The 16,255-nt window shown below is 45.9% G+C and overlaps 1 protein-coding gene across 4 annotated transcripts in view; it reads right to left on the minus strand.

Annotated features, from left to right (window-relative positions):
- MAMLD1 (mastermind like domain containing 1) overlaps positions 1 to 10,451 on the minus strand; it is a 55,702-nt gene extending 45,251 nt beyond the window's left edge. For 2 of the 4 annotated variants that reach the window (XM_032475675.1, XM_032475674.1), the window contains exon 1: positions 10,273 to 10,449. In XM_032475675.1, coding sequence (XP_032331566.1) covers positions 10,273 to 10,368 — 96 coding nt within the window. In that variant the 5' untranslated portion in view covers positions 10,369 to 10,449. Of the gene's footprint in view, positions 1 to 10,272 lie in introns of all 4 variants that reach the window. The other 2 variants (XM_032475677.1, XM_032475676.1) reach the window with 1 other exon arrangement.
- Between the last annotated feature and the right edge of the window lie 5,804 nt (positions 10,452 to 16,255).

The raw sequence follows: 16,255 nt of genomic DNA on the forward strand, positions 1-16,255 counted from the left end.
AGGCTGTTACCTCTCCAACCACCTCTGAGTTTAAACCACCCAGTAGTTTAAAAGGGGTGAAGAGGAAATCACTTGTGGATGGATGGGTACCATCCCCACTGCACCCAGATGCAGATTTCTGCTTTGTGGGGACTGAGGTTTCTCCAGCGTGGGGAGCCCTCTTCATGAAAGAGAGTATAATGTTAAAGAACAAAAGTAGGTCCCAGGCTTTCCAAGGTTCAAAGTCCAGTCTTGAAGCTTAAGCACAAGAAGACTTGGCCCCTGCCTGTGCCCCAACAGTGGGAGGAATAAAATGGCAACAGGCTTTCGACTGATGTAGGAATTTCCCTGCCTGAGAAATCCAACAGCTGCGTAGGTGGGAGAAGAATCCAGAGACACCTGGTTAGTCCAGTGTGTTCTGGGGGTCACGGGCTTACTGAATAAGTACATTTTAGCAGCTGAGTGCCAACTTCTGGCTCTAAAATGTATCAACTGCCTGCAGATGTCCGCACCCAAGTTAGTAGATTTTAGAGCCAGGCTGTTTGAGCTCTGAGGCCATAGAAGCAGAGGCTGGGAGGGGACATGGGATAAGGAGCATCGGGTCAGTCCACAGACCCTCCCCATGGTCTAGGTCCTCTATGTTTTCCAGCTTTATTGAGGTATGATCAACAAATAATAATGATATGTACTGAGGTTGTACAATGTGGTTTTTTAGGATGAGTACAATGTGATGATTTAGTATCTGTAAACGTTGTGAGATGACGTAGGTCCTCTTTTTTCTAAATTGAGGCCAAATTCGCAGAGTATGAAATTAAGCTTTTTAAGTGTACAATTCAGTGGCCTTTGTTCACAATGCTGTGCAATCAAAAGCAGGAGAGCGAGGCCACTTCCTAAATCTGTTATAGGAACCCCATGAGCCTAGAGGTGCCAAGTATGCACGCACCCAGCATGGGGTACCTACCAAATAAATATTCTCTCCCTTTCCACTCTTGAAAATGCAAGCACATTCTTGGTGGTCCTAAAGTGGTTTGTAACATAGTTACCCAGCAGCATCTACCATTCAAGGCAGCTCTGCCTTTACTCACTGGCTGCCCTCCTGAACAGCTGTGTGCGAGGCGAACTTTTGTAACTCAATCATAATAAAATGCAACAAGAATTTGCCATTGAAAGCAAACCCTCAGTAAATCCCTTTTATGAAGTGGAAGATCCCTCTTCCAAACTTACTTTTTATAAAGGTGTAGTGTTTGGAGCTATTAGCCTTTCTTGTAATGAATCCTAATTTAATTTTGACCATAAATACATGCTGATGTTCCAGAGCCCCAAAGCCCACAGTGACAAGTGTAGGTATCCTATTGAAAATAATGTCAACCTAAAAAGGTTTCTTTCTTTCACTCTGTATGCAGAGTGTCTGTGAGTGCATCATGGAACATGTCCTATCGCCTGACAACCTTCCCCTGCCTCCGTGTGTGTGATGGTGGTGGTAGTTCTGGAACAGATGATGGTGATAATCATGGTGGTGGTAGAGGTGGAGGTGACACTGATGGTGATGGTGGTGATGGTGATGACGGAAGTCAGGGGGATGGTGGTCATGGGGGTGGTGGTGCTGGTGGCGGTCTAGGTGGAGGTGGAGATGGTGGTGGGGGTGGTGGAGGTGGTGATGGTGGCAGTGGATGAAGTTGCAGAGGTGGAAGAGATGATGGTGGAGATGGTGGCAGTGAGGAGGTGGTAGTGGTGATGGTGTTGGTGGTGGTGAGGTGATGGTGGAGCAGGCAGTGAAGGTGGTGCTGATGGTTGGGGTGTTCCTCCAGAGTACCTCCTTCCCACTCTCCCTCTCTGTAAGAAGCTCCATTGCCTGGGCCAGAGGAAGAAGACTCACTCCTAATGTGTTATTAACAGAAACCCAAAACTGTCTCCTTGTCATCATTCATAATTACCTTTTTCTCACTTAGAAAATTGAAGCTGAATTACCAGCAAAAACACAGGAGATTTTTGTTTGTTAAAATGCTGCCAATAAAGTAATTTTATGTCAGATTTAACTACAGGAAAGGGCAAGGCATTTCTAAGTTCCTTAGCTGTCATGTGACTTAAAAAAATCGGATGGACAGCAGTTAGCTACTGTACACCGAGCTCTTTGAAGCCATATACTCAGAAAGCAGATGTTAGATGCTGGTGTTTGGGCGACTGGCTTCCTGGAGGTATTTTATATCGGCCAAGTTCATTGTTCTAAACCCCAAAGGCTTCTAACTGTACAAAGCAGGGCTGTCTAGGGCGCCCAGAACAGAAATCCCCTAGGAATGAGCGCACGCCAGGGAGAGAAGTGGGGAACTACACCGGAAAGGAGCTGGGATTCTAGTGGGACAGACGGCAAGCAAACAGCAGAACGGAGCGTGAGCCGCACCCCTCAGAGGACTGAGGGGCAGCGATGTGGCAGAGTGGCCAGGTGGCTCCCAGAAGGAGAAGACATCTAAGTGGCCAACTAAATGCAGGCCAGGAGAAGGATCAGGAGCAGAACGCTCTAGATTGTAGCGCAGAAGGGAGAGGCCCTGGGGGCAAGCTCCTCACGAGGTCCAGGCACGGGCAGGTGGCCAGGGTGCTGGGTGCACAGCCATGGCTCTCCAAGGGCCTTGCAGGCCCTGGGAAAGGGGTAGATGTAAGGTGTTTGCAGTGGGAAGTCTTTTGCAGGGGGTTTTATACAGAGGACAGATTGGCTCGAGCTATTTGTATAACATCTGTCCGGATGTCGCTGGGAGAGAGAAATAGGTGTTGCCAGAAGAACAAGGAACAGTTACAGAGGCAAGGCCTCTGGAGAAGAGATAGGTCAGAGTGAGGGCATCTGGCCAGCTTTGGCAGAGCAGCAAAGCAGAACACTTGGAAAGACACAAGGATCTGTGATGGTTCCTCAAGTGGCAGAGAAGGGAGTACCCACCTCTTAGAGGAAACTCCAGCCTTGGGGAAAAAATGAACCAAAAGCCCAGCAACCTAGATCAGGGGAGGGGCAACTTTCTGGAAAGGCCCAAAGAGTAACTATCCTGGGCTTTGCAGCCCTGTGGTCCCTGTTGCGATGTTACAGTAGACAGGATGGTCATGCCTGGTGGTGGGGGGCTTGTGCTAATACAACTTTATTTACAAAAACAAGCTCTGGGCCAGATTTAGCCCAGCCCTGACCTACCGCACAGGTTGAGCATCTTCCCCTAGGGACGTGGGTTGTTTCCAAATTGTCCTCCTCACACTGCAGGGGGCCACTTAGGTCTAGTATTCACGACAGTGGCAGGCAACATCTTTGGGGCTGAAAAGCTTCAAGCTTTCCATCATTGTACAAGTTAGGTGACCACTTCTGAACTGGGCAAGGCAGGTGGCAGCCCCCAGTGCCACGGGTAACCTTCACTAATGACAGTTATTATTATTGCAGGTTCCAGGAGAGAGAACACCGCCTTGTCCCGAAGGCCCATCTGCCTGGCTATTCCAGCCTCTGTATCCTCCTTCAACTATTCACATCTTGTCCAGGAGACAAAAGCACACCCTCCTCCCTCGCCTTCCACTCCCAGCCTGCAGGCTTTGGCCCAGCTCAAGGCTGCGCCCTGTTAGGCCTGTGAGGTTCCCATCTCCTCAGAGCAGCTCCCTGAAGTCCGGGGCTGCTTCCTCCTAATCTCTGGACCCCCAGAGCGCCTAGTCTCGTGACCAGGCTCAGCTGGCATCTGCAGATTTGAATCAGCACCAGAGCAAAAGGTTTCCTGCCAATTATCCTGTTCTCTCCTATTTCCAGCACACAACCAAGAGGCAACCACTTTTCAAAAACTGGGATGAATTCGCTAACTGGCCCAAGGACCTTGGACATCCCTTCCCCTTTGTGTGTCATTGGCCTCTTGTGTTCAACAAAGGGGGTGACCTGGACAATTCTGAAGGGAACTTCTGGCCGAGAGGAAGAGCGGCCACTGCTTACTGAGCATTTACTATGTGCCGGGTACTGAGCCAGGAGGTCTCAGGGTCCCGGGAGCGCCTGTGCCAGCTGACAGCCTTGGGGAGCAGCCGACCTGGAGAAGCAGCTTGGGACAGGGAGCCAGGAGAGGGACAGAGGCAAGTTTGTGTGCACGGGTGCAGGCGGGGGGTCAGGCAGGAGGGAGGGCGTGGCACTGCCGCCATGCTGGAGTCTTGGGTCTGGACCCCTCAGTGGTCAAGTCTGGCAGCCAGAGGCTCCTGCCTGCCTTTCTAACTTTGGTACTTTGGGGTTGGGGATTTGCTGAGAGGGGAGGAGGAAGAGGATGAAGAGAAAGGAAAGGCAAAGGAGGAGGAGGCAGGGTTCTGATAAATTCATCCATGTCGACTGCAGAAATCAAAATCTGTAGCCCAAACCTCAGAAGTGCATGGTTCTGAACGAGGCACCCCAGGGGCAGCTTAGGACCTGACGATCTGTCTGCCATGAGAGCCACACTGCGTTCTCAAGCTGAGGGTTTTCAACAAAAGCAGGAGGGCTTCACCAGCACAGGCCAGCCCAGAGTTTGGGGAGCCCCAGGACCGCATCCCCAGAGCTGCCCCACTACGGTGGTGGTGCCTGAGCATTGGCTCAGCAGGCTCTCCTGCCACCTCGACCCGGGGTCCCAGTGCCCACCCTCCTCTGCAGGGAGCTCAAGCTTCAGATACCTGTCACCTTGGGCCTAATGTCAAGGAAGCTGGCGGCAGGAGCCGGGCAGGAACGCAGGCAAGGACAGCGTGGGCTCCTGAAAGTTCAGAAAGAGGCAGGGCCTAGCTCCCAGATGCCAATGGAAGCCAGCTGCCAATCAGAACTTCCCCGCCCAGAATCCTCCCCTTCAAACAGACTGAGATTTTCAGGTCACTGCTTTGCCACATTGTGGCAGGACCCGGATGCAGAGCCCAGTGGTGTCCTGCAGGCTGGGCAGCGTGCAGCCCCTGTAGAAGAGCCTGGCTGAAGGCGAGGCCTCTGCCTGGCGGGGTGTCTGGAACAGGGAAGGGCTCTCACTGCGGGAGGAGGAGGAGGGAGGAACGGGAGCGAACAGCTGCGTGCTCCATGGGGAGGATCCCCAAATAGAACGGCGTAGATGCACTGCAGGCCTTGACCCAGAAGGCTCAGAGCTCCACCATCAATCCAGTGCTCCCCGGGCGGCGGGGCTGTTGATGGGACTGAGATATCCTCAGGGGCCCTGTGTTTCTACCTGAGCTCCAAGGACACACGTCTCCCATCGCCCTTCTGAGCCAATGCCAATCTCTGATCATTTTTAAAAAAGTGTTAACAGTGGTAACACCCTGGGTGGTTTCCACCATGTTCATGTTCCCTGAACCACACCTTGTTCAGTGTCTTTCCAGAAGCCCTGACATGGGCAGAGGGGAGTCTCATGCAGGATCCCAGTATATGTCGGGGACAGCTGCCTCCCTGAGGAGCTGGTTTCTAGAAGCAGGGCTAGACACGTCGCTCCCCTCCCCTGGGGCCAGACCCGCACCTGCACCAGGCCCACAGCCTGCGTGAAGCAGGGGACACTGGGCTGCCTCTCCAAGGCTTCCAAGAGAGCTGATTAGACAACTCAGCGCAGGTCCTGTCCGGTGGTCCCTACCTCCCTGCAGGGTTCTGATTATCCTGGCTCTCGGCTCCCAGGCTGGGCAGTGGACAATGCTGGTCAGAAGGTTCTAGGGAGCCACAAGGAGGAAGCAAAGATGCCTCCACTCTTTCTCTGTGGATGGGCTGTCTGCTCTCGGAGTGAAATGTCCAGGCAATCTGGGGCTCTGTTTCGTTCGCTGCTTTAGCGCGAGCCACTGAGCCGTGCCGGCCTGTAGAAGGCTCTGAGCTCCCAACCTGGGGATGGGACACAGCAAAGGAGGAGGGGCTTTGGGGCCCCGGCACCTGGGTTTGAGATCTGAATTTCCAACCTACTGAGGGTGTAACCCTGGCAAAGTCCCTCAGTCTCCGCAGTGGTGAAGTGGAAATACTAATCCTTGTGTCTCAGGCATAGATGAGTGAATGTCTACAAAGGAGCCTGCAGCAGAGAGCCACTCTGCCATTCTCTCCTCATGGTTTCCGCGGAGGACGAGCAGAACTAGAATAGGATGCATCTGTTCCCAGGGGAGGAAGACTGGGCATAGTTTTTTCCTTGACTGGGAACTGCCGTAGCCCAGGGTCTAGCACGGGGCTAGGCACACCAGAGGGACCCTGGAAATGAGGCAGGAGGCCGGAGATAGGTCCTCTGACCTCAAGAGAGAAGGAGTTTGCTTACGGTCTCCCAAAGTGCTACTTACAGCTCTGGGATCACATTGGAGGACTCCTTATTGAGTCATGTGCTTTTTTTGCGAGGAAACACATGTGCTTCCAAGGATGCTGGGTACAAATCCTAAACCTGGTCCCACACCACAGCAACAGGTGAACGGACCTCCTCCTACTGGGTGTATCTAAGGTCGCCAGTCTAAAGAAGAGGGACAGAGAGAATGGGGACGGTATTTCTGTAGCTTTCCAAATCATCCCTTGTTACACTCAGGGCTCCTTCTCCCCCTTCCTCAGCCCCATCTGCATTTAGAGGTGAGAAGAAGAGGGGAGGGGGTGGTTTAGGTGGTGCCATGGATTAAAAGCAGGCTGCACTTGGGACCATCCAAACGGGGACCCTTGATATAGCTCCCCACCTTCTCGATGAGCCTATTTGTGCAAGTCACTGGATTGCTCAGCTCTCAGTGCCCTCATCCTTAAAGAGGGAGAATGGCTGAGAAGCTCAGAAGGAAGACTGGGCAGGCCAACTCATTGTAACCTATACAGTCGGTCATTTACTATCATTCAATGATGAAACACAGAAAATGGGCAGTGAGCTCAGAGTCTCCGTCCTCGTTTGACTGTACGTCTAATGCCCATAACGCCTCCATTTTGTCTGGAGCTGCCTTATGAATGAACTAGGTGGCTGCTCTGAGATGGAGAATCTTTGCAACTTGTAGTGGGAATGTAGACAGAGATAGAGATGACATGTGACATGTAGACTGAGTTCCAATTCCCCGCAGGTTCCAAAGCGCTCCCATCTGGAGCGCACTGGTAAATGATCGACACAGCTGGGGGAAGAATGGCCATCTTAATTTCAAAAAGAGGAATCAGATGTTCTGCCTCCTGTTAAAGCTCCATACACTAACTGCAGAGACTGGATGCCTTATGAACCTGGGCTGGATGCTGGGAGGGCACTGAGCTTTCTCATGATGACCCCTCCTGCCTGATACGTGCTTGGAGCTTCATAGGTTTCAACATGCTTCAGATCTAAGAGGCAGCAGAGCACAGTGGTGAAGAAAGCAGACTCTGAGCTCTGCCACGTCTTACCGCTGTGTCTTTGTCAAATTGCTTAGCCTCTCTGATAACGTGCCCCAAATGCTTAGCAAGTGCCTGGCATCTAGTCAAGGTGCTAGTCATACTCCTGGTTCATTTCACATTTGTCCTCAGGGTGGGCAAAGGATGGACAAAGCCCCCTAGCTACTTAAGAGCAAAAGCAAGACTAGGGTCTCAGGCCAAGAGCAATCATCCCATCAGATGCATATTTTCCTGCAAGGGGACTCTCAATTATTCCCATGGAAATCCCAGGACTCTTTAAAAGAACTCTCCTCTGGGACTGATACAATTTGATTAATAGATCTTGACTTGAAATTCGTTTTTGTTGTTGTTGTTGGTCTGTTTCTTGGGAAAGGGCAAGAGAACCAGGTAAACTGAATGTCTGAGTCAGATCTCCATGTTGAGGATGCTTGCAGGAGGAGGGAGAGTGGTACAAGGGAAGTGTTTCCAGAGGTACACAGTTTCCTGGGACTGGGGTGCAGGGTGTCGTCCCTGGATGTCACAAAGCATCTGAGGGACAGCAAGCACTGGGGACAGCCGAGGTCCAGTTCAGGCCCCACCTGGAAGTGCCAGCCCAGCAGCCACACAGGACCTCCTTCTGCTGCTCCCATTCCAAGTCCTGCCATAACTGGTTCTACAGCGTACCTGACAGGTGTGCCAAAGGAATGGGCTCCCTCAGCAGCACGGCCTTCAGAGACCAGGTGCCTCTTCCAAGAAGCCAGATGTGGTTTTTACCGCAAAGAGAACTCATCTGAGACACTTGCCTTCGGAACCTGAGGCATAGTTGTCAGATTGCCTCGACTGAGGAAAATCTTTGGTCTTCTAGGACAGCTTGGAATTTCGGAAACAGCTTGTTCAGAGCCATGGGTGGAGAACAATGTGTGCCACGGAGGGGGGAGAGGGGCTGATTTTGATCAAGTCCAAGGTGTGACTCTAAAGCAGTGAATGTGAATTTTTGGCAAGGCTTATGAAGGGCTCTGAAGGCCACCTGCCAAGAGAAGCCACTCCTGGAAATGGCATAATCGAGGGCAGCTTCTCTAGTGTGAGGGCATGGACGCGCGCTCCAAGGACCTGTTCTAGGAAAAACCCTCCTAGCATTGAGATCTATACTGATCAAAACCAAAGCAATTACTACCTAGTCACACATTTTACAAGGGTGTTGGTGGGGCACATGGGCAGAAGGGGAAGAGATTCCCTGCACTTACAACCCAGCCCTCTTTTCTCCTAGGAATGGAAACAAGTGTGAAAACAATGGGCAAACTGAAAACCATACTGAAACTGACCATGGACTCTGGAGGCACTGCCAAGAGGTTTCCCTTCACTGACTCAGTTGTTGACCGCTGAGAGGCAAGAACTACAAAGGGTAATTAGGATGGAGGGTAGAGATCGCCTTTGAGAGATGACTGATGGAAGGGCTGGCAATTTAGAGGACAGGCTGTTGGCCAACTAATTTCTCCCACTCTGCCATCCCATCTGACCGCTGTCTCTGTGCAAGCTGGAACTTCAGTAAACAAAGTTTTGTAAATGTCTACATACTCAACTAGATCCCACATTCTCAATACATTGTTGGTGGTAGACAATCAAGGGAAAAAACAGAAACAAGATTTCAACAAATCCCCCCCATCACCTGGGCAGGTATCAAGATTCTCAACTCAACAGAAAGCTGACTTACTGAAAGCGGATTGCCCGTGGAATGGGAGAAGCCAAGCCCTCTAGTTGTGTGAAATGACATCACCTCAGAGCCCCAAGCTCCTAGTTCTCTGAACAGGAAGGAAGCAGACCCACGGCTCTATAAGAGCTATTTCCTCTCTGCTCTCTTAATTTCAGAGATTAAGCCAGCCACTCCTCTGTGGACCTAATACACCGAGATAACAGCCATTGTGTTTGCTGCAACTCCTACTAACGGAGCTAATCTTAGCAGATTGGCGATGTTGGAGGCGTTCACTGTCAGATTCATCCAACCAATGGCTCTCATGGCCCCTTCTAGCATTCTGGCTCCTAGACTCCCACTGGAATCCCTAACTCTGAGTTTCTGACACATAGATGATCTCTAGGTTCCAAGGGAGGACAGGAGAAATTTGTCAGATGAGTTTTTAAAGGGACATGAGGACTAGAGAGTCAAATGGGAATCTCTTGCTGTGCCTTATTCACTGGCTTCCTGTTCTCAGTGGTACTGGGAAGCTAACACAATACATCTAGTGCCTGTCATTCCCACATTCCTGGTTTCTATTAAGAAAAAAAAGAGGCTTCCCCCCCCCTTTCATCTTTCCTCTCTAGTTGAAGGGGTGCAGTGCAGAGATAGCCGGACTGGAAACCCAGATGGAGCCTTGGATGCTATCTCCTGCTATTCCAGAAACTCATCAAGGGCCAAGGTCAGCTCATCGCCTAGATCTTTTCTAGGTCAGATTACAGTTCCTTACATTTTGGGTTGGTTCCTTGCCATCAAGTTTGCACAGAGAATTTCAATAACACTTTGTGAATGAAAAATGTTGCTCGCCATATCAGTAAACAAAGGAGGTTGCAGCCATCAAGCCACTACACAGCCATCTCTGACAGTGAGCCCTGAGGGGACTCAGGTTGGCAAAGGACAGGACACTGGCCCTAGAGAGCTAAGGTGCATGTGAAAGGAGTGATTTCAATGAGCCCGCCCATTAAATTTGCACATTCCCAAACATAGAAAAGTGCTAAATTCCTTGACTTGAGATATCTGGTTTTCTTTAATTAACAGTCATCTTTTGATGGTCTAACTACCTGGTCTTTGTTGCCAAAACTCCTATATGTCCTGGCTTCTCCCTTACCTCTTCGGAGCAGTCCCTCAAAGCGATCTGAGAGGCTGTCTCCCGAGCTTGAAGTCCTCAGAAAGTCCGCAGAATAACACATCATTCTCAACTTTTAGGCTGTGCATTTTTTTTTTCAGTCGACAACATTTTACGTTCAAGTTTAAGATAAGAAGCATTCAAACCCCCCCCCTCCCCCATCGCCCATTGTCTGACCGATTCCTGGAGCTTTCTGGGCTCCTGACGATCTCCCACCATGGTGAAATGGGGAAGCATGCTCTTGACTACAAGCCGACTTTTCCAGTCGTCCATGGTTTGACCTGCAATTTTATTCTTGACTCTCCAAGGCGCTTCCCAAACGACCTAGACACAGGGCTTTGGGAGACAAAAAGTACACTGTCTTTCAGATACGAAGATGAGACCATTGACCCCATGAATCATCGACTTTCACTCTGAGGACAGGTTTGGGTGGAGTGAGCCACATCCCATTTCCTGTCTCTCTCTCCATCCCACCACCCTCATCGAGCCCCTCCCATCTCCAGGGATGACTTCTGTGAGGCAGTTGGCTGGGATGAGACAGCAGTCCTTGGCCATGGGGCAGAGCAAAGTTCAATGGAGAGCTGAGGGATGGGTGGAGAAGCAGTCTGATGTAACTAAAATAACAGTGGGCTTAAAAGCAGGGAATGTGGGTCCGAAGTCTGGCTTTGCTTTTGTGTGGTATGCAGTGAGATCTGGGGAAAGGCTCTTCTGTTCTCTGACACAGGGTTTTTTATATGAACATCATGGTGGTTGGATCTGGTGATGGCTGACTGCCCCTTCAGCTCTGCTGAAGCCGTATGGCCCAGAGAAGTAGCAGCTCCCAACTCTGCCCCTGTTAGCACCCAGCCAAGTCAGCTAACAGTTCATGACCTGTCAGTGGAAGAAAGCGATGCATGTTGGAAGGGGCTCATGGAGCTCCGGTGCACTGATTTATAAAAAAACGACCCAAGCAGGTTGTGATCGTGGCTGCCCCAATTCACGCCCTCCATGAGAGATAAGCAGATTTTTTAAAATTTTGCTTTATTTCATTTCTTTTTGTTGTTCACGATGCACACATGAAATAATAGCTCTTCTAAGGCCTTCATATGTGAGTGAAGCTCTCCTTCCCATAGATCGCCTTGGAAGGACAGAAAAAGGTCTACAATTTCAATGTCCAGATGCCTACCTCTGGAAAAACGGAGGGGCACTTTTCTCATTCTCCCATTGAGTACAACTAAGACCTCTGGACATTATATATTAAACAACCATAAGAAGACCCTGAAAGGTGGAGAGAAGAAAGCAGACTGGATAGGGACCTTGGGACCCTAAAGAACGATGCGGTGGTGAGCTCCCAGTTTTTTTTTCCTCATAGATCCTAGATCCTGGATCTGAAGAAGCTGGCGACCCCAAATGCCAATGAATACAGACAAAAAGGCCCCCAAAAGCCTGTTCTCTTTAGCCAAAGGACCAGGAAAAGGGCAACCTACCAAGACAGAAAACTTTTGTGTAAGAACCATTCTAATTCCACTAAACACAACAGCAAAAGTGTGGTTCCATCACCCCATCAGCAAAGGCCAAGTGAGGACCTAGACTCCATTCCCAACTAGCAATCAGCGGTCATTTCTCCCTGTCCCTGCTAGGGTGGTGGTAGAGGGAGCCTCACAGAGAGCCAGGACCTTTGCCCCTGCACAGTGGTAATCAGTCCGCATCCCATCCTTCCCAATGTCAGTGGATAACACATGAAGAACAGTAATGAGGCACTCCTACCCAGCCCAACCAGGGTGGTATTAGCGGAAGCCCAGAGGGGAGCTGGAACTACTACCACTGCCTAGCAGTAACGAGAAGCCCCGACCTCCCTGGTGGCAATGAAGGCTTACAGGGGAACCTAGGTTTCCATGCCCATGTGGCAGAAATGAGACAGTGCCCCCCTTCTCAACCAGAGCATTGTCAGAGGATGCCAGCTAAAACAGAAGAACTAAATGAGTGCTGAAAAATATGTTTCAGGTAGGGGAAGGGGAATCAAAGCATCTTCAGATGAAAGAAAACTAAAAGACTTTTTTATATCAGACCTCTCCTACAAGAATGGCTAAAGGAAGTTCTCTAAACAGAAAAGAAATGATAAAAGAAGAAATTTTGGACATCACCAAGGAAGAAAGAACAATGAAATGAGAAAACAATATGGGTTAATGTAATAGAGTTTTGTTTTTCCTTTCAAGTGTTCTAGATTATGTTTGGTGGTTGAAGCACCAGTTATACTATTGCATGCTGTGGTTCCAAATGTGTGTGGAAGAAATATTTAACCCAATTACATTATAAACAGAGGATGGTGGTAAAGGGGTGGAAAGAGAGGAAGGTTTCTATACTTCACTTGAACTGGTAAAATGTTGAGATCAGTAGGCCCTTATAAGTTATGTATATATGATGTAATACCTAAAGCAACCATGAAAAGTGGGCTAGGAAAAGATACATGCAAGAAATATCACATGATACCACTAAAAATACCATATGATATCATTTATATGTGGAATCTTAAAAAGATGACACAAATGAACTTATTTACAAAACAGAAACAAACTCATAGACTTAGAAAACAAACCTATGGTTACCAGGGGGAAAGGGGAGGGTGGAGAGACAAACTGGGAGTTCGAGATTTGCAGATACTAACCACTATATATAAAATTGATAAGGGGGAGGGTATAGCTCAGTGGTGGAGAGCATGCCTAGCATGCACAAGGTCCTGGGTTCAATTCCCAGTACCTCTGTTTAAAAAAAAAAAAACCTAAAATTAGCTTCCCCCCTTAAGAAAAAAAGAATTTTAAAAAAGTAAAATAAAATAGGTAAACAAGATCTTGCTATATAGCACAGAGAACTATATTCAATACCTTGTAATAGCCTATAATGAAAAAGAATATGAAAAGGAATATATATATATATTCTGATATATAACTGAATCACTATTCTGTACATCAGAAATCAACACAACATTGTGAACTGACTATACTTTAATATAAGAAAAGATACATGCAAAGACACTATACATGAATCATCAAATGGAATTCTAAAAAATATTCAAGTCACCCACAGGAAGTCAGGAAAAACAAAAGAGAGACACAAAAATAGGGAACAAGCAGAAAACAAAAATAAATTGGCAGAATTAATCACTAACTTATCAATAGGTTCATTAAGTGAAACTGATCTAAATACACCAATTAAAAGACAGAAATTGGTAGAGTTGATTTAAAAAACATAACCCAACTATATGCTCTCTACAAGATGCTTACCTCAAATATAATGATATGGGCAGGTTGAAAGTAAAATGATGAAAATATTAATTTAAAGAAAAATGAGCAGCAGTGGCTCTAGTAATATCAGATAAAGTAACTTCAGAACAAAGAACATTAGCAGGCAAAGACAGGGGCATTGTATTATGGGAAAAGGGTCAATCTGCCAAGAACACAAAGTAATCCTAAATGTGTATGCACCAAACAACAGAGCTCCATGGTTTATGAAGCAAAAATTAAAATAAATGAAAGGAAAAACAGAAAAATTTATATTTGCAGTGGAGACTTCAACATCCTTTCTCAACAACTGAGAGAACAATTAGACAGAAAATCAGCAAGATATAGATGAATTCAACAACACCACCATCGAATAGGATCTAATTGACATTTATAGAACATTCCCCCAAAACCCAGCAAAATTTACATTCTTTTCAAGCACCCAAGAAATATATACCAAGATAGACATATTCTGGACTATAAAGCAATCCACAAAAATTTAAGAGTTGGAGTAATACACTGTGTTTTCTGACTACAATGGAATCAAATTAGGAAACAAAACCAGAAAGACAATAGGAAAATTTCCAAACACTTAGAAAATAAGCAACACACTTTTAAAAAAGTTTATGAGTCAAAGAGAAAATCAAGAGAAATTTTTAAAATTCATTGAACTAAATGAAAATAAAAATATAATATACCAAAACTTATGGGACACAGGTAATGCTGTCTTGAGAGGGAAATTTGTAGCACTAAAATGCTTATAAAATAGATGAGAAAAAGTCTAAAATCAATAATATAAGTTTCCACCTAAGAAACCAAGATAAAGAAGAATAAAATAAACCCAAATCAAACAGAAGTAAGAGAATATAAAGAATATATATTAATATTGAAATGAAATTAAAAACAACAACAAAAAATAGTGAAAACCCAATCAGAAAAAGGTAGTTCTTGGACAAAATAATAAAACTGACAAGCCTATGGCAAGACACAGATTACCAATATTGGTATGAAAAAGGGGACATTACTACTGACCCTGTAGACACATAAAGGATAATAAAGGATTAATACAAGCAACTCTACACACATAAATCTGGAAATTAGATAAAATGGACCAATTATTCTAAAAGGTCAAACTACCAAAACTTGCTCAATATGAAATAATCTGACTAGCCTTATAATTATTAAAGAAATTAAATTCATAATTAAAAAAAACCTCAGAGACCGATAACTCCAGGCTCAGATGACTTCACTAAAGAATTATACCAAGTGTTTAAAGAAGAATTAGCACCAAATCTACATAACTTCTTTATAAAATAGAAGAGGAGGAAACACTTTCCAACTCACTGTGCTTCTCTTGACAGCAAAGGCAAAGACTATACAAAAAAAGAAAAAAAAAGAGAACTACAGACTAATATTTCTCATTCATATAGACACAAAAATGTTTAACAAAGTCTTAGAAATTTGTGAGAAGAATTGTATGCTATCATTTAGTTGATTTTATTCTAGAGATGCAAGGCTGGCTCAATATTCAAAAGTCAATCCATATTATCCAACATCTTAACAGGTAAAATAATAAAAATCACACGATCACCTCAAAACAATGTTGAAAGAGAAGAACAAAGTTGAATTAACACTTTCCAATTTAAATCTTACTACAAAGCTACAGTAATCAAAACAGTGTGGCACTGGCATAAGGACAGATATATAGGCCAATGGAATAGACTTTAGAATCCAGAAATAAACCCATAAATCTATGGCTAACTGATTTTTGAAAAAGGCGTCAAGATCATTTAATGGAGGAAAGAATAGTCTCTTTAACAAATGGTGCTGGGACAATTGGATAGCCCCAGGCAAAAAAATGAAGTGGGATTCCCCACCTCACACCACATACAAAAATCAACTCAAAATGAATCAATCATCTAAACATAGGAGCTAAAACTATAAAATGTGTAGAAGAAAACATAAGGAAAAATCTTCATGACATTGGATTTGGCATTGGGTTCTTAGATATGACAGCAAAAGCACAAGCAACAAAAGAAAAAAAATAGATAAATTAGACTCCATCAAAGCTTAAAACTTTTGTACATTAAAGGGCATTATTAAAAAAGTGAAAAGACATCCCACAGAACGGGAGAAAACATTTGCAAAGCATATGTCAGGCAAGGATCTAGTATCCAGAATGTATAAAGAACTCTTACAACTTAACAGTAAAAAGATAAATGATACAATAAATAAAACGGGCAAAGGACTTAAATAGACATTTCTCCAAAGAGGATATGCTTATGTCCGTTGAGCACAGGTAAAGATGCTGAGTATTATTAGGTGTTAGAGAAATGCAAATGAAAACAATGACATATCACTTCCTACCTACTAGGATGACATAATAAAAAAGGAAAATAATAAGAGTTGGCAAGAATGTGGAGAAATTGGAACATTCATACATTGCTGGTGGGAATTTAAATGTTACGGCTGCTGGGGAAAATAGTTTGGCAATTCCTCAAAAAATTAAAACGTAAAATTACCATCAGACCCTGCAATCCCACTCCTATGCATATACCCCCAAAGAATTGAAAATAGGTATTCAAATATTTCTACACAAATGTTCACAGTAGCACTATTCATAATAACCAAAAGATGGAAACAACCCAAATGTCCATCCATGGATAGAGAAACAAATTTTGGTATATCCATACCAATAACTGTTATTCAGCCTTTCAAAGGAATGAAGCACTGACACCTGCTACAACCTGGATGAACTTTAAAAGCATTATGCTAAGTGAAAGAAGCCAGTCACAAAAGGTCACATATATGATTCCATTTATATGGAATATCCAGAAGAGGTAAGTCCATAGAGACAGATTGGTGGTTGCCAGGGAATGGGGGGTAAGGGAGAATGGGGAATA

The sequence above is a fragment of the Camelus ferus genome, chromosome X, assembly GCF_009834535.1.
Source record: "Camelus ferus isolate YT-003-E chromosome X, BCGSAC_Cfer_1.0, whole genome shotgun sequence".
In the NCBI taxonomy this organism is placed as follows: Eukaryota; Metazoa; Chordata; class Mammalia; order Artiodactyla; family Camelidae; genus Camelus; species Camelus ferus.